Below are 19,467 nucleotides of genomic sequence, written 5' to 3'. Positions count from 1 at the left end.
AAGCCCATAAATACTGATTCTTGATAGCCAATTAGGAATGTAAATATTTACGAGGACACAAAACCTCAACTCTAAAAGATAAATTTTTTCTCATCAAGAAAAAATAATAGGAAGGACAAAGGATGGTCTGTTTTCTGAATTCATCTAGATGTGCAGAAATGTGCTTTCTAGATAACTTTTCACATAGCACATTTAAAATTCATCGGTAATATCATTCAGTATTCTTTTAGAGGCCATAATAAAAGCAGGTAGAAACCAGGCTGCTTATGCACCTACTGCTAAGTGGGAGCGATTTTATTTGAAGATAGATTATTATACATTGGTAATGTGAATGCCAGAGAAGGGATGAGGCTAAAATTTATGAACCATATAATACTCCGATTGCCAAAAAGAAGTTTTGTTTTGTTTTTCTTTTGAGTGAGTAGATTATACTTGGACATGAATTAGATGGTAATTCAAAAAAAAAAAAAAAAACAAATTGAATTACTTTTATCTTCCAGTTACCTGTTTCCCTTCTTGAGTATACCCAGTGTTTCCAGTTTCTTATGTAGCATTCTAGAATTATTCTCCATATTTACCAGTAAATATATATTATATATGAGGGCTTCCCTCTTCTGAAAGCACATATATATAACACTATACTGTACTTTGTTTTATTTTACACTTATTCTTGGTTATATATACCAAAAAATGTGGTATAGTTTTCAGTTCAGTGAATAAACCTTCATTATAATGAGTCATTTGCTCATGGACATTTTGAAGCATATGATGTCTCATATATTTTTATACCCCTATGCCTTTTTAAAGGAAAAAAAAAAGCTATTAGAAAAACAGGGCTGGGAGTTTGGCCTAGTGGTAGTGTGCTTGCCTAGCATGCACGAAGTCCTGGGTTCAATGCCTTGTTACCACATACACAGAAAAGGCTAGAAGTGGTGCTGTGGCTCAAGCGGTAGAACTTGGCCTTGAGAAAGCCCAAGGACAGTGCCCAGGCCCTGAATTTAAGCCACAGGACTAGCAAAAGAAAAAGAAAACAAACAAAAAAAAGAATAAGATAATACAAGCCGGACACAGTGTCTCACGCCTTTAATCCTAGGTACTCAGGAGGCTGAGATCTGAGGGTTGCAGTTCAAAGCCAGCCCAGGCACTAAATTTATTGAGACTCTTATCTCCAGTTAACCATCAGAAAACCGGAAATGGTGCTGTGCGTCAAGGGGTGGGATAGTAGCCTTGAGCTGAAGAGCTCAGGGACAGTGCCCAGGCCCAAAGTTCAAGTCCCACAACCAACGCCCTCCCCCCCCAAAAAAAAGAAAAGAAAAACATAATACAATTAAGATGAGCTTGTAAGTAAGCCTGGTGCTTAAGTGTGAGTTTTGTTGACACATACTGTTTTTCATGTTTTGTACAAAAGAATATCAGATTCTAGAGGGCATATTCTCAGCATAGTTATAAATGTAAATTTTCCTTCATTATAAAATATGAAAAGAACTTAAAATGGCTTCTATTTAGCATTTTCTTTTCTAGGATTCATACTTGGTTATATCATTTCTAGATTAGATCCAGTAATCATTTGAATATTTCTATAACTTTTTGAATGCTATATGGGAAGTCCTTAGATCCCAGTACAGATTATTTCAGTAGGGGAAATTTCAGAAAGGATATGTATATATTAATTTTAAGATCAGCTAATCTGTAACTGCTGAGTCTTCTAGAACTTTCTGTCCAATTGTTCTTTCAAAAGCCAGGAGCAAAATACCTTTTAACTATGACAAAAAGAACGTCCAAGGACATCTACGTTGGTTCCATATCTTTGCTATGGTAAATAGTGTCGCAATGAACATTGTTGTGCTGGTGGATTTAGTATGTCCTTGTTTCTGGATGATTGGGTAAATGCCAAGTAGTGGAATTGCTGGGTCATAGGGGAGCTTTATGTTTAGTCTTTGAGGAACTGCCATACTGCTTTCCATAGTGGTTGAACGAGTTTGCACTCCCACCAACAGTGTAGTAGTGATCCCTCCTGGCCACATCCCCTCCAGCATCCTTTGTTATTCGTTTTCTTGATCCTGACCATTCCAACTGGAGTGAGGTGGAATCTTAGAGTTGTTTTGATTTGCATTTCTTTTATGACCAGAGATGTTGAACATTTCTTCATGTGTCTATAGGCCATTTTTGTTTCTTCTTCAGAGAAGACTCTCTTTAAGTCTTTGGCCCATCTTTTAATGGGATGGTTGTTACTTTGGAGATTAGTTTTGGATTGATTCAATTTTTTGAGCTGTTGATATATTTTAGATATGAGGCCTTTGTCTGTTGTATGGTTGGTGAAGATCTTCTCCCACTCAGTAGGCTTCCTAGTTTCCTAGCTATGTCCTTTACCATACAAAAGCTCTGCAGTTTAATGCAGTCCCACTTATCCAGCCTTTCTCTGATTTGTTGTGATTCTTGGTCCTTATTGAGAAAGTTTCGACCTGTGTCAAGGAGGCCTAGTGTATCTCCTATTCCTTCCTGTAGAGTTTTCAGAGTGTCGGCTTTTACCTCCAGATCTTTGATCTATTTGGAGTTAATTCTAGTACAGGGTGACAAAGAAGGATCCAACTTTAGTTTTCTGCATGTGCTTAACCAGTTCTGCCAGCACTACTTGTGGAAGAGGCTATCTTTCTTCCTAGATGTCCCTCAGTTGATGAGTGGATCAACAAGATGTGCTATTTGTACACAATGGAATTCTATGTTGCTGTCAGAAAGAATGACATTGCCCCATTTGTTAGGAAATGGAAAGATTTAGAAAAGATCATATTAAGTGAAGTAAGCCAGACTCAAAGGAACTTAGGCTCAGTGGTTTCCCTCATTTGTCATAATCAGTAGAAACCTTGGGCTCTCCTAGCAGAGATTTGCAATAGAACAAAACCTTGATACAAAAGGCCATATAGTAGGATGCTGAATGAAAGGCTCTCTAGGATATAGAAACATAAGCCATAAAATGAATGATTGTTGTTCTTAAGGTACTATGTTATCTCTCATCTCTTTTGCTTTCCCATGGTAATCTCATATTGTTACAGTATCTCACTTTGTTATCTGATATATTAGATATATTTGTATTTGGTTATTTGAACTTGGATAGGGAGTGGGAGAAAACAAGATGAGGGGTAGGGTTGGGGGGGAGGGAAATGGGGACCAAGACATGTGAAAGGGTATCAATGTATGGAAATTAATGCACCATCTATCTGGCAAATATCATGTAACCCTTCTATTAATTACAATAAAAATATATGAAAAGAAAGAACGTCCAAGGAAATAGCATGATGTTTGTATCTGTTTTTTAGACTTCTTGCATAACTTATGAATATTGATTTAGGAACATTGATTTATAATATTGTACTTTGTCTTGTCTTATTGGCACCATTTTCATCTTTGCAGTATTTCAGGGTTGTGTATTTTGTCATTTAAGGGCATATTTTCTTGAGACTGACGTAGGGAGAACTATGAAGGAGTATAAAAATTTTCTAACCTTATCTAAAAATGCTATTTGTAGGTTATTTACTAAATTCAGGCAGAAAGTGTATATGAAAACATTAATGTATAACCAGACACTGATGGCTCATGTATGTACTAGCTCATGTTGAGCTTCTCAAATGCTCAGAACTGTGGTTTCAAGCCAGTTTAGAGCCAATGTGAGCAGAAAGTCTATCAAGTTGACTTGGTTTTATTGTCTGGCTGTTCAAGGAAAGCTTACTGAGCTACTGTGAGCTTCATTTAGGTTGTCAAAAGGTGCTGTTTTCTAGATCTGTGAGAGAAATAAAGTAACATATAGATAAAGAAAGTATAACTGGGCTCTAGCTTATGCCTGTAATCCTAGCTACTCAGGAAGCTGAGATCTGAGGATCGTGGTTTTGATTCTTATCTCCAGTTAACCACAGGAAACCGGAAGTAAAAACCGGAATTTTTTTTAAAAAAAGCATAAAGCAGGTAGTAAACTTGCTCTTTTTTTTGGTGGGGGGGCGGGGGACAGACATGGAACTTGAACTCTGGGCCTAAGCATTGTCCCTGAGCTCTTCACCTGAAGGCCCCCACCCTACCCTTGAGCACAGCCCCACTTCCAGTTTTCTAGTGTTTAATTGGAGATAAGAGTCTCATGGACTTTAATGCCTGGGCTGGCTTTGAACCATGATCCTCAGATCTCAGCCTCCTGAGTATCTAGGATTACAGGCATGAGCCACCGCACCCAGCCTAAACTTGCTCTTTCTTAGTAATATAAAGTGAGTTTTATTATGTTATTTGTAATGAAAAAGGTAAATTTATTTAGGAGATGCAAGGAAAAGATTAAATATATAAAGTTTGTATCTATCTTTTTCTTTTTTTGTGATTAACTGGAGCTAAGAGTCTCGTGGACATTCCTGGCTTAGCTGTCTTTAGACCATGGTCCTCAGATCTCAATTGCCTGAGTAGCAAGGATTTCAGGCATAAGCTACTGGTACCCTGAAAAAGTTTGTTTTTTGAGGAAAAATTTATAAAATCTTTGAAGTTACATTGATCACTTTGTTAACATTCCCATTATTTTTTCTAAATTCATTTATTGAGCTCTAATAAACTAATAATTTATATCTTAGTTATGCTTGCAAAATATGTTTTGAGGTCTGGAGTTTGGCCTAGTGGTAGCGTACTTGCCTAGCATGCACAAGGACCTGAGTTCAATTCCTAGGTACCATATACATAGAAAAAAGCTGGAAATGGTGCTATGGCTCAAGTGGTAGGGCTCTCGCCTTGAGAAAGCCCAATGACAGTGCTCAGGCCCTGAGTTCAAGCCCCAGGACTGGCAAAAAAAATGTTTTGAAAATAAAATATTTGCAAAGGTCAAAACAATGAATAAGTATATTCACAATGTTGAGAATCTGGAAAAGTAGAAGCTGTCTCAGTGTACTTGTGTAAGATCTAGTAGATGACCTTGCTTCTGAATCATTTTTTTCTATTTCTTTTCTTTTTTTGGCCTGTTTTGTGGTTTGGTCTCAGGGCCTGGGTGCTGTCTCTGAGCCTCTTTGTGCTCAAAGCTAGCACTCTACCACTTGAACCACAGCTCCACTTCCAGCTCTTTTAACTAGCTTATTGCAGATGAGTCTCTTGGGGACTTTTCTGCCCAGACTGGCTTTGAACTGCATTCCTCAGAACTCGGCCTCCTTAGTAGCAAGGATTACAAGTGTAAACCACCAGCACCAGGAAAATATACTCATTTTTGAATAAGTATGAAGTGAGAGAATGAGATAGGATATAGTCTACAAGCATTAATGATTCAAATACCCTACATCTACTCAGTTGGTTGTTTTGTGTAGGCATTTTCTAAAAAGAGGAGCATTCATTTGGTGCTAGTTCAAACTGCACTTTGTGGTTATTTCCTTGCCCTGATAAAATGTGCCAGTAATTGTCAAGGTTGTTCATGGGTGAGATGTTAAAGATTAACATGCTTCTACAAAGTAAGTTTTTGTATCTCAGGAACAATTCTTGGAACATGCAATGTCTTCCCAAAACTTTTTACCTTCTTTGATGTGATAGTATCAATGTTCCAAGCAATAAGACAGAAAAGAATATAATTACTGGCACAGTAGACCTGCATCATTCTAGTTTTAATTAAGTATTACTCAGAGTGAAACTATTATGTTCAATTTTTCTACTCCTGTAAACACTGGGTAAACATTTCCTGATACTTTTGGTAACATTTGAAGGATTCATAGACATTTAGTTTCATCATTTTAAGATTTTTCTGTTCAGTAATAAAGTATATTAAAGCATAACTACTAGGTGATAGCATTCAGTAAAGAATCATACCACTGGTCTTTACATGATAATTACTGACTACATGGTATTTGCTTTACTTATGAGCCATGAGACTGTTCCATTAAAATTTGCAAATATGTGTCAAAAACCTGTAATCCTAGCTATTCAGGAGGCTGACATCTACAAGAATAAAATTCAAAGCCAACTTTGACAGAAAAAAAGAGATTCAATTTCCAAAATAGTCAGCAAGAAATTGGGCTAAATGCATGACTCAAGTGGTAGAGCACTTGTTGCCCAGCAGACAAGCACAAGGCTCGATTCAAACCTTGGTAAAAGTGGGAAAAAACAAAGGAAGCACCAATTGAATTGATAGAACTGTCACTGTCACAGTATGTGCTTGTTCTATCAAAGTGAACTTAGTGTTATTTTGTACAACTTATGACCATATTCCATTGTGATATGCTTTAGCACATACCTTCTCACAATGCATAGTAAGTCATGTTTCTTCTGGGAGTTCCATAGTCCTTTGGCTTTATTGTTACTGGTCAGTGGTGAGGCAGAATGTGGTAGGAAGCATATGGAAAAGCAGAGTTATTCCCCTCATCGTGCCTCAAAAGCGGAAGTAACATCCACACCCCGAATATTGTACTTTCTGGGTCCTGAATTATTTCCTTTTTTTTTTTTTTGCTAGTACCAGGGTTTTAACGCAGGGCCTGAGCACTCTCCTTGGACTTTCTCAAGGCTAGAGCTCTACCACTTGAACCACACAAACACTTTTGGCTTTTTCTATGTATGTGGTACCAAGCAATCAACCCCAGGTCTTCATGCATGCTAGGCAAGCACTCTATCACTAGGCCAAACCCCTGTCCCCTGGGTCCTGAATTATAAAGTCTGTTTAATCTCACATTTCCCTTCACTTTTCATTTGTCAGTAAATTGAGTAAAACCTTGTATTGAAGAGACTCACTAAGAGACAAGAATTTTATCAGACTCAACAACATCTCTTAGTTTCCTTCTTCCCCTCCACATAAGTCAAGCAGTAATTGCAGAAATCATACATCATAAGCAGACCTTTCACCAATGTTAACATAGGTACTATGCTCTCTGGTGATAACCTGACCTTTCTAATTCCAGTGAGGTAGAGGACAATGGACCATCCCTCCCAAAGTATACACCAGGTGATTGTTACTGACTGGTGTATGATAATGAGCTCTTTTGTACACTTGTAATTTAGATGACCAATACTAGGGTGATATAAGAACTACCAGGAAATTAAATAAGTATCAGTTTTGATGCATGCATATATATGTGTGATAAATATGTATATTCATATGTAGTTGATTTTATCTTTATCCCAAATTAATAATGTATTCTATGATTTTTAGGTGGAAACTCAATCATTACTAGAAAATTTGCATGTTTATCATGTGAATTACTTTCTGGTTTTGAGATGTCTTCATAATTTTACCTCTTCTCTTCCCAAGTATCCACTGGGTCGACAGGTAAATAAGGCCTACTCATTTGAAATCTACAAAATAGTGCTCTTTTTACTTTGATTCTTTCAGGCATCAGAACTTGAAGTGGATCCAGTTCTTATAAGAACACAATCCATTCCAGCTGTACAAATTACCAGTAATTGCAACATGATTTTTTTCTTCTGGAACTAGAAACACATGCATTCCAGTAGAATTCTTTCTGTGGCATTGTATTTATACTATAGCATGTAAGCCTTCTTGTTTAACACTTCTATTCCACCTATATGTAGAGAGAACTAGTTCACCACTTGTAGATAACTAGAAAATGGAATCTGTTTGACAGTGCTAAATGGTTAACCTTGCCTTGTACCAATAATTAAATAAAACACACTACTTTCTGCTCCAAGCAAAATTCTGCTTAGCTGATCTTTGTGTTTTACCCTAAACTCAAGAGCCATCTGAAGAGTGGATGTTCATGAGAGGATTTTTTTTTTTTTGTACCAGTCCTGGGGCTTGAACTCAGGGCCTGAGCACTGTCCTTGGGTTTTGATCTTTCTCAAGGCTAGAGCTCTACCCCTTGAGCCACAGCACCACTTCCTGCTTTGTCTATGTATGTGGTATCAAGGAATTGGACCCAGACCTTCACTCATGCTGGGCAAGTACTCTACCACTAGACCAAACTCCAGGCCCCATGAAAGGATTTCATAACTCAGTTTTAGAGAACAAATTTGAGAATTTCAGAATGAGTTGTATATGAGATGAACTCATCCATTTTTTTCTTTTTTGTCCTTTATTTCCTTATTGCAAAATGATATCAGCCAGTCTCCATATAATTTCATTTTACTTTTATGTAAGTTACTTTTTTATACTTACTCTTATTATACATACTATGAAGTCTATTGTCATTTGAAGACCCTGGTTTTTATTTTGTGTGTGTTGATCATACAGGATTTTGCCAGAATAGTAGTATATAAACTTAGTGTATGATTTTTGGCTCTTATGCTGTTCACTTACAGATCAGAGAGTTGTACTGTGCATGTTTAGAAAAGAGCATATGGGATTCAGAGGACTATGGATCGGCCTTGCAGTTGCTGAGGTACTTCTTCATTTTATGTTTCCTTTTTTGTGTGCTCTCAGCCTGTCTGTAAATAACACCTTCCTCCAGACTCTGCCTGCCAAAAAAGTTTCGTAAGTAGCCATATTGTGTCTAAGAAGATGTATATATATCTTGAATTTATACTTGTAGCTTATGGTGTTTTTAAGGTAACAACCATACATTTTTTTTTAATGGTTCTACCTTTAAGGAAAAAACCTGTGGTTCTTTAAATATTGACACTACATGAGGAGAATTTAGGTATGGATTATTTTAAATCAGCATAACATCATAGTCAAGAAACAGCTCACTACTGGTCCCTATTTGATTGGCAGAGAATAGAGAAACAGGAATTATCACTGAGTTACACTCTGTGAAGGAGATCACTATATGATTAGGAGCAACATGAGGAGACAGCGTCCCACATGCTTTCTTCCACCTAAGCTTCATCTATGCGCATTAGCATTGAATAATCCAGAAATCACTTATCTAATGCATAAGTGGGTATCTTTGTGTTATCAAATATCAAAGAACTCTTATCCCTAGCAATATACCTTAGAAAGTTATAATCATTTATATTCTTAGCTTTACTTTCTGTGCTTTATTACTGTTATTTTAGTTTGGTGTTTTGAGATAGGGTCTCACTATATCGTCCAAGCTGACCTCAAACTCCCAGTCCTCCTGTCTCAGTCTCCCAAGTACTGGATTACAGATAGGAAGACGCCACCATACCCACGTGTATACTGTGACTTCTTAGTCTACTATTAAAATTATGACCATTACATTTACCCAATCATCCAGAAACAAGGACATACTAAATTCACTAGCACAACGATGTTCATTGCAGCACTATTTACCGTAGCAAAGATATGGAACCAACCCAGATGCCCCTCAGTTGATGAGTGGATCAACAAGATGTAGTATTTATGCACAATGGAATTCTGTGCTGCTGTCAGAAAGAACGACATCACCCCATTTGTAAGGAAATAGAAAGACTTAGAAAAAATCATATTAAGTGAAGTAAGCCAGACTCAAAGGAACATAGGCTCAATGGTTTCCCTCATTTGTCATAATCAGTAGACACCTTGGGCTCTCCTAGCAAAGATTTATAATAGATCAAAACCTAAATACATAAAGCCATATAGTATGATGCTAAATGAAAGGACCTCCAGGATACAGAAACAAAAGCCATATAATGAATGATTGTTGTACTTAATGTACTATGTTATCTGTCATCTCTTTTGCTGTCCCTTGGTTATCTCATATTGTTACAGTATTTCACCTTGTTATCTGATATATTGTATATATACGTATTTGGTTATTTGAAGTCGGATAGAGAAGGGAGGAAAACAAGATGAGGGGCGGGGTTGGGGGGAGAAATGGAGACCAAGACATGAGAAAGGGTATCAATGTATGTGAAGTAATGCACCTTCTATCTGGTGAATATAATGTAACCCTTCTATTAATTACAATGAAAAACATGAAAAAATTATGATCATTAGCTAGAGAGTAAAAGAAATCAAATGGATGTAAGGTAGGTTCTACACACTGCATTATATAAATTTTTATATGAACGTACAATAAGGAAGTCTAGAAACTAGGTTTTTGTTTTGTTTTGTTTTTTAGTTCTAGTTAGCTCTGGGCCTACAAGAAAAGAACAGATGCACATAGTAGGTGGCAAACTCACACTGATAGCACTTTGAGTCCAAAAACTTAGTAATACAAATTTAAGTGATCTTAGGAGGTACAGAGTAAGGTGAAAATTAATTTGATGTTATCTGGAAAAATAATTCTCCAAGGAAATACCATTGCCACTAAAACGCTGAATTTTACCTAGCTAACAGACAGGATGAAATAATGGCATTTGCAGAGAAATAGATGAATCTAGGGGGAATCATGTTGAGTGAGACAAGTCAAGACCAAAGGAACAAAAGGTATCCTTAATATGTGGCTATTAGATTCAAATATTATAAGAGCGAGGACTGAAAAGTTGCATACTCAATGCTATGGACATGGTATTGGAAATATAAACACAACTACATAGTCATAAAAACGTATGACTCTGGGGGCTGGGAGTTTGGCCTAGTGGTAGAGTGCTTGCCTAGCATGCTCAAAGACCCCGGTTCGATTCCCTGGTTCCAGAAATGGTGCTGAGGCTCAAGTGGCAGAGTTCTAGCCTTGAGAAAAATCCAAGGACCGTCCTCAGGCCCTGATCTCAAGCCCAGGACTGGCAAAAAAAAAAAAAAAAAAAAGAAAACTTATGACTCTGTAGACATAATGTTTTATTACGTAGATTATTATGTATCTATGACATACAAACCCTCAGCCTAATTTTTTATTATGTTCTAAAATCTAAGTGCCGGTGGTTATATATAGAGATTCCCTTCTTGAATCCCTGTTTGTTAAACACGTCATTTGAAATATGATGTAAAAATCAATGTTAATATATTCTTTAATAAAAAGCTGAATTTTATTATTTTCTTAATCCTAATAAACTGGGTCTATGCATTTATAAGCTTGAACTATAATATACCTGGAATTTGTTGTCTATTCAGGTAAACCTCTATATCTTAAATACCCAGTTAATTCTTATGAGGGTTTTTTATTTTAATTTCATAACTAATGATTATCTTCTCTTCAGTTGCTATTCCCAAATTCATAGATTTCTTTGTCAAGGAGGACTTAATCCTTTTTTTTTTTTTTTTTTTTTGCCAGTTTTGGGCTTAAGCTCAGGGCCTGAGCACTGTCCTGGAGACCCTTATATCCAATTAGCCACTAGAAAATCAGAAGAGCACTGTGGCTCCAGGGGTAGGGTGGTAGCCTTGAGCTGAAGAGCTCAGGGACAATGCCCAGGGTCCAAGTTCAAGCCCCATGACCAACTCAAAAAAAAAAAAAAAAAAAGATTAGTAGATTTACTGAGTAATGTTTATAAAGCCCTTAGGAGATGTAAAGCGTAGTGCAAATGGTAATACTTAGAAAAATGTACTTTTGGTACTTTTAAATGAGCATTCACTTAATTACCTTCTTCACTTAATTATTATTAAGCCTTCATCTAACATCTCTGATACATCAGTTATTACTTCCATTTTACAGACAAGAAAACCAAGGATCAGAGATATGTAATAAACGAGTTCTGTATTATAATGTAATAAATTCAGTCTTTGTATGTTTTCTAAGATTAAGTTTTATGATGAGAGCCCTTCAAGAATACTTCTCACTGTCCATATAGTGAGGATAATCTCTTCAAAGGAAAGTGGAAACTAGTAATGAAGAATTTATACCATCTCCTTTGACCAGAAATATTTAATAAATAGGAAATATTTTAAGTGTATTGATTTTACAGTTCGGTTACATCTGTCACTCTTTTCTAGAATGTTGGCAAAGGATGAACTGATGACCATACTAAAGAAATGTGTCAAGGTTTTTAATGCCTCTTCTGAAAAGCAGCTTGGCGGCACAGCAAAGAAAATAGAAGAATTCCTGGCTGAGTTTCAGAACCTTGATGGTAAAAATATAATATCCTACCAGTTCTCCTGACAATGAAGTCAGTTCACCAAAATACAGTTCATGGTCAGTCAGTATACTAAGCTTCGGTATTTTACACCCTAATAGTCATCACTAGTCAGCTTGCTTCTATTCTAGATGTGACTGTCATATCCAGGCACCAGGGGCTTACTCCTGTAATCCTCCCTACTGAGGAAGCTGAGATCTGAGGAATATGATTCAGGGCCAGCCCTGGCAAGAAAGTCCATGGGACTCTTATCTCCAGTAACCATCAGAAAGCTGAAAGAAGAGTTGTGGTTCAAGTAGTAGAGTACTAGCTTGGAGCAAAAGAGCTTAGGGACAATTCTCAGGCCCTAAGTTCAAGCCCTAGGACTAGGACCAAATATTAGATGGGCAGAAAAGATCTTTAGATTTTTCTAAGCAAAAGGCAATAGAAAGGAAAAGAGAGAATAGCAGATCATCATATTTAAGAACTCATTTAGAAATATTAAGTATTTCATCAAGTTCTTTATGTAGATTTCAAAAACTATATAAATCATTCATAAGCCTGATCTGCTTTTATAGCAAGAAGGCTCATTGGTATGCCAAGTATCAAAATATTCATGAAACTTGGTTTAATGAGATTAACAAAAACATGAATCTTTTAGTCCTGAACGAACTGAGACAACTTGGCACTCCTCAGTGTTCTGGCACCAAATCGTTAGGTTTGGTTTTCTTTTAAAAATGTGTACTTTTCTCCTATTGAGAGAAAGTTTTAATGACATTTGGAAAAAGGGGACCACTTGTTATGTAACCAGATAGAAATGGACATTATAGTGAAAATAGCTTACTTGAATTACCCATTTTTCTATGTTTACCAAGTGTTCTTTTGTTTAAAAAAAAAAAAAAACTTTTGGAATTGGAAACTGCTTTTGCAGAAATCACTCCAAGTTTCTCTGTCATTCTAGTATAGGAAATCTGATGAATTCTGAGTTTCAGAAGATGAAAGTTTGCCTGAGTAGAGTAGCATGGATACATGGAATAGAAAGTTCTTCACTAAGTTATCGCCAGCTTACGTGTGGACCTTGTTCTTTTACCACCACAGTAAAATAATACTTCTTTAGGAAAGAAACCCAACATTTTTCCAACCCCCCAAAAATGTTACAGGGCTGGAAGTTGGTATAATTTACCCAGCTTCAACCAGAAGGAAAGTAACTTGCTTGAGTCATCACCTAGCTAGTGTAGTGTCCAGACTGTAGCCTTCGCTACTAGCCCACTTATTGGTCCCTGGACCAGTGAGGGTTATCTTTTTGGACTTAATAATGTAAAAGTCTTAGAAGAAAAAAGATAAATTAGGTAAATTTGATTATCTTACAAAATCAGACTCAAATCTCTAATGATTGCTGTAAAAAGAAACCGCCCTAATTTTATTCATGGTACAGGTAGCATGTTCAAGTGATCAAATTCTGTGATTGCTAGCACTAAATAAAGAAATACATATTTTTGAAATGTGAACATGGAAAATTAAATGTTTAACAGCACAAGGAATAAAGACTATGACAAGTTTAAAGCAAGAATGTTATCTTGAAGAAATATCTGTGTTTTCTTAATTTTCAAAACATAGTAAGTGTAATTTAAATTACACTTCTCACATTGGAAAAGTAGAAATGTGTGACTCATTTGTGGTCTCTGGTACTTTAGTTCTAATTCGATATTACAAATTGAAGACAGGTAAGTAAGGCGGAATGTCATACCAATTATTTTTAAGGCTGTGCTTAGTGAAATAGAATAAACAATTTAGTAGGTTTATTGACCTTGAATTATGCCTTTTTTGAGACAAATTACAGCCAAGAAGAAACTTATCCTTTGAGAATGATATATATTCTCTAGCTTTATCTTCTTTTTTAGATTTGGGCCAAACTTTGTGAATGTCAGGTCCCAAGACTTAAGGAGGGCATCAGTGCTTCTGCTCTCCAAAAAAACCACAGTACATTTTACCTGTTAATGGTTTTCTTCATTTTGCTAAGGAGCTATGTCATACTATGTTTTAGTAGATTACTTCACGATTTTTATACATTACCTGCTTCCTAATAGGCACTGTTGTGTCAGAAATAGTTACTTGAGGCCGAGAGCTTGGCCCAGTGGTAGACTGTTTGCCTAGAATGCAAGAAGCCCTGGGTTTGATTCCTCGGTACCACATGCACAGAAAAAAAAAAGCTGGAAGTGGAGCTGTGGCTCAAGTGATAGAGCACTATCCTTTAGAAAAACCAAGGACAGTGCCCAGAACCCGAGTTCACGCCCAGGACTGACGAAAAAAGAAAGAGAGAGAGTGTAGGGTGGGGAGAAAAAGAAAGAAAGAAACTTGAAATGTAAAGTTTGTCAGGGATTATGTTATTCCCAATCTGTACATAAAGAAAAATAGTTTTACATTCGCATGATTTTTTTTTTAAAGGTGCTATAACAGGACTAGGAGTTTGGCCTAGTGGTAGAATGCTTGCCTAGCATGCACAAAGAGCCGGGTTCAATTCCTCGGTACTACATACATAGGAAAAAGCCAAAAGTGGTGCTGTGGCTCAAGTGGTAGAGCTCTAGCTTTGAGAAAACCCAAGGACAATGCTCAGGTCCTGAGCTCAAGCCAAGGACTGGCAAAATAATAATAATAATAATAATAATAATAATAATACTTTTTGTTGTTGATACGAGAGGATTGTTTTTATTATGACACACTTAAAATTCAGTAGGTGGCCTTTGAAGGACTTATGGCACCATTAATTATGTAATATTAATTGACCTGTGGTTGAACAAATGATTTACTTATTAACACCGTGATCCCTTGCCACATTTTACTTCATTTGGATTCATACAATGTTGGTTCTATTGATTTGGATTTATCCTAATTATTGTATATTGATTATCTGTTGAAAACAGAAGCCAAAGAGGAAGAAGATGCTTCTGGGTCACAGTCAAAGGGGCTTCAGAAGACAGATCTCTATCATCTTCAGAAGGTCAAGTCTCATTTGCAACATCATATGATACTCCTTTCAGTGTATGCTCTAGATTAACTATGCCATAACTCATAACAATGTACACTTTGTAATACACTTTCAGATTCAACATGCTTTTCATCCTACTGCTCTCTTCAACTCTACATGCACAGAGTCTGTGTGTAGAAGATAGTCAGGTGGAAACTATTTTTGTAGGCTCAGAGTAAAACATGAAGAAAATGGAAACAAAACAAACGTAGTTGTAAAACTTACCCATACCAGATTGTTAACCAAAGTATTTGTTTTTCTGATGGGTCAGATTTGAAGATCTTCAGAGGGGGAACTCACTCATTTTAGATACTTTTTTTGATTTTTTTTTTTAGTGCACGTTTATAGTATAGAATAGAAACTACCACTGCTTGTCCAGTATTACTTTTCAATTAGTTATAATCCTAAGAACTAAGTGACAATCAAGAATATTGTTGGTACTGGTACAATAATGCTAGGTCATGTAGATAGAATATTTCACACTTGAATAAAACAAAACGCGTGAAATCTTTTCAGTTACTATTTCCAAAAGGCCTAGTGGTTATTAATGATCTCTTCTTTCATCTTCTCTTCATGTTTCACTCTGTCTCTTCTACTTTCTCCTGCTTTCTCTTATCCAGTTTCATTCCTTTCTTTAAATGAATAAATAGATTCTGAGTACTGAGTTCTTTACAATATAACTGACCAGTGAAGTGAACTATACTTTTCCTTTCTCCCTGAAAATTGATTTGTTTAAGCAAAACATCTCAGAGTCTTGCCGGATGTTTTTTGTTTGTTTTGTGTTGTTGCTGTTTTTTTTTAAAAAGGGTACATTTGACTTGGCTCTTAGTACATTCTGCCTGTGGAAAAAAATCAGTTGCCCATACCTAGTAATAACACCTACGGCTGGAAGTGTGGCCTACTGGTAGAGTTCTGAGCTAGTATGCATGAAGTCCTGGGTTCTAGTCTTCAGTACCACATACACAGAAAAAGCTGGAAGTGGGGCGGGAATGTGGCCTAGTCGCAAGCACAATGCCCTGAGTTTGATTCCACTACTTACAGAAAAAGCCAGAAGTGACACAGCACTAGTCTTGAGCAAAAAATGTCCAAGGGCAGTGACCAGGCCCTGAGCTCAAGCCCTAGAACTGGCAAAAAGAAAAGAAAAAGCTGAGCCAGATATAGTAGCTCACTCCTTTAATCCTAGCTACGCAGGGGGCTAAGATCTGAGGATCGCTGTTCAAAGCCAGCCTGGGCACTAAAGAACAGAGACTCTTATCTCCAATTAACCTCTAGAAAATGTGAAGTGGGGCCGTGGCTCAAGTTATAGGGCGATAGCCTTGAGAGCTCAGGGACAACATCCAGGCCCAGGGATAGGGCGGTAGCCTTGAGCTGAAAAGCTCAGGGACAAAAAAAGAAAAGAAAAAGCAGGAAGTGGTGCTGTGTGGTTCAAATGGAAAGCTCAAGTACAGTTTCCAGGAATAGTTCCCAGGCCTGGAATTAAAGCCCAGAACTGGAAAAAAAAAAAAACCCTCAGGAAATTTTTCTATCTCTGAATCACCAGAAAAATGTATGTTCTTTTCATCCATAGTCCTTATTGGAAATGAAAGAATTAAGAAGAACAAGTAAGAAGCAAACCAAGTTTGAAATACTGCGAGAAAAAGTTGTGAATTTCATCGACTCTCTGGTGAGGTGTGTCTGTTGGTTGTGTTCACAATTGTCCTGGTCCTGGGAAAAATACTATGACTATTCACCAACAACCCAGGGTATTTTTTTTTAGTCTTTTATATTCCTCCATTCAACTTAGAATTATCAGTTTTATTCCTTTTCTGTTCTTATTAAGGTATCAAATCAGATTATTTAGTTCACTCATATTGTCAGCTTAAAAAATGCAAGTTTAAAATTAATTCATAAGGTCATGTTAGAAAAGACAGTTGAGTTACAAAGTGTTTTTCCCCCCATTTACTTTGTTAAAGTGCTTGTGTCTCATTTTGTCATTGTTCTGTCTTTGCTAGAAGTAAATATGAATGTGGGTCATGCCTAGAAAGCAGACTAGCCATGCTGCTCCATTTTGTCCTGAATGAAGAACTTCTAAAAGATACCAGAACAATTCTTTATCAGCATGAGATCCATTGTTGAGCCATCTCTTCAGTAAATATAGACATCTCCCACTGTCCTGGATTCTTGGACCTAGATCATTCTGAATAATAGTTATTTAACAGTAAAATCACCTATGTAAAGCCACTTTTTGGAAACTGGACCATGCTTCAGACAAAAAGGAGTATGCAAAAGGAAAAAGTAGAAGCACGCTTTATTCTAGGTTTTCTGTTTGTTTGTTTTCAGTGGCAGTTGAAACCCAATAGCATGCACATCACTGAGTGGAACAAAGTACTGAAAAAATAATAATAACAACATAGTTATTGAGGACAGTAAAATTTAGCAGATAACGTACCTTTCCTCAAAGTAAAAATTTCTATTTTCTAGGACAATGTGAGGGCAGAATCATTCCTAGTTACTGAACAAAATATAAATGCCAGAAAAAAAGATCAACCGTCTGACAAGAAGAAAGTTAAAAGACAATTGTGATAATGAAGCAATATCTTTTCTATTAAATGAAACTATTGGTCAAGAATTATTTTTCAGGGCAGGAGTTTGGCCTAGTGGTTAAAGTGCTTGCCTAGCATGCACGAAGACCCGGGTTCAATTCCTCGGTACCACATACATAGAAAAAAGCCAGAGTGGTGCTGAGGCTCAAGTGGTAGAGCTAGCCTTGAGAAAGTCTAAGGACAGTGCTCAGGCCCTTAACTCAAGCCCAGGACTGGCAAAAAAAAAACAAAAACAAAAAAAAAAGAATTATTTTTCAGGACTAATGGACCAACCTTGCCCAAGGAGACTTGCCAAGTTCTGACCATTGCAGTCACTCAGAATTATTTCACCATGTGATTTAACAGACTTACCTAAATGGCAGCTCTCTCTGGCCTTACGTATCCCAAACTGTGAGCTATGAAACTCTACCAACTCTTCCCTGTTCATGATCTTTATCCTAATGGCTGGCTTCTGAGCAGTTACTGAATAATGCTGAGCATGATTGAAATGTGAAATCACAGATCGCTTATTTTCACGCTTACTGTCGTTACTAAGTTTATCTTTCCTGAGAGGGAAGAATTTAGAATTGTAGCATATTAAAACTAAAAGACAAAAGTAAAAGAAAGCTGAAGAAGCAAAAGAAAATAAGTTAAAAGACATGAAGATTATGTGCTAGCTAGAACCTAGAAAGGTATGGCAGACAACCAGTGTTATGCCATCTAAGTCACCTCTGACATCTGACAACAGTTCCTGTTTGTCCACCTTCCCCTGAATGCCCCAACGCTGAGCTTGTAGGTATTCAACTAATGTAGCCTACTGGGACCAAAATAAGGCATGTTTTGCCTAGATTAGAGACTTTTCAGGGGAAAAAAATAGCATTTTGCCTGAGTTTTCTAAACATTAAATGTAAAGACATTAAAAAAAGGGTGGGAGCACAAATGTGAAACAGTTGTTTATTTTTGTAACTGACTAATGCTTTGGGGGTTTCCAGTTGTCGATTGCATATGAAGATTCCAATAAAGTTTCAGTCATTGTACCCCTTCCCTCCACTACTGAGGATGGAGCCAAGCCCTGGAGTGCATAACCTTGTACCCAGCCTTTAAATGGCAGCTGCAATAGCCCCTGGAGAAAAACTGCATAAGGTTGGCTTAGAAGGGATGTGGGAAGGTTTAGATTTATGGAGAATTTAGGGACATAAGTTACAAATTAGGCATTCTGTGGCATCCAGAGTGCCACCAGTATCACAGAAACCATTTCCTGAAGTAGTAGCTTAATTAGCCGAGTGCTAAGTAATTGAGACAAAAGCAGAATGTTCCCTTAGTAAGAGTCAACTCAAAACCTTACACTGTAGATGGGGTTTGCTCTCCTGGCTCTGGAGAAGGAGCAGCATTTGGAATTAGAATAGGATGAGGAGTGCTTGAGATGGGAGGAGGTAGAGGATGAGTGATGTGCATGTTAATATCCTCCTCTCATCTGCATGCCACTGACTACCTCAGACTAGAGTATTCATAAGGAGACTTTAATAGGAAGTGGTCTCCTTTCCAAGAGATTAGAAAGTCAGGACTCAAAAAAGAGGACAAATGTCTGGTGGCAGGGATGAGGTATCTCTTTGCTATCCCTACACTGAGGGAAATGGGCCTGGTATAGCTAACACACTTCAAGCTCAGAACTGGACTAAGTCCTAGGAATCTTTATGCACTTCTGTGAATTGACAACTTAAATCCAGTTGGTAACCTATTACCAGCCTTCAGTTGTGTGCACCCAAGCTTGTCCTGTTTGCCAGTGACCTATATTACGGATCCAAAGTGTCTTTGTAATTCTGTACTTTTTAAGTTTTATTAAAATTAGTTTGCTGCTTGGTACATAGGTGAAAAATAGGAATTCTAAGTTATGCTAGGAATTCTGGCATGAGTATAAGCATCTGGGTTGGTTCCATATCTTTGCTATGGTAAATAGTGCTGCAATGAACATCGTTGTGCTAGTGGATTTAGTATGTCCTTGTTTCTGGACAATTGGGTAAATGCCAAGTAGTGGACTTGCTGGGTCATAGGGGAGCTCTATGTTTA

General features: G+C 37.1%; 1 protein-coding gene across 4 annotated transcripts in view; it reads left to right on the top strand.

Annotated features, from left to right (window-relative positions):
* Positions 1 to 19,467, top strand: part of Orc3 (origin recognition complex subunit 3) — a 57,255-nt gene that overhangs the window by 29,707 nt on the left and 8,081 nt on the right. For all 4 annotated transcript variants that reach the window (XM_090338453.1, XM_090338451.1, XM_090338454.1 and 1 more), the window contains 5 exons: positions 7,142 to 7,258; positions 8,248 to 8,327; positions 11,696 to 11,829; positions 14,736 to 14,812; positions 16,407 to 16,507. In XM_090338453.1, coding sequence (XP_090194579.1) covers positions 7,142 to 7,258; positions 8,248 to 8,327; positions 11,696 to 11,829; positions 14,736 to 14,812; positions 16,407 to 16,507 — 509 coding nt within the window. The remainder of the gene's footprint in view (positions 1 to 7,141; positions 7,259 to 8,247; positions 8,328 to 11,695; positions 11,830 to 14,735; positions 14,813 to 16,406; positions 16,508 to 19,467) is intronic.

The sequence above is a fragment of the Megascapheus bottae genome, chromosome 8 (assembly GCF_031878675.1).
Source record: "Megascapheus bottae isolate mThoBot1 chromosome 8, mThoBot2.hap1, whole genome shotgun sequence".
Lineage (NCBI taxonomy): Eukaryota > Metazoa > Chordata > Mammalia > Rodentia > Geomyidae > Megascapheus > Megascapheus bottae.
This window is presented reverse-complemented; position numbering and strand designations above follow the sequence as displayed.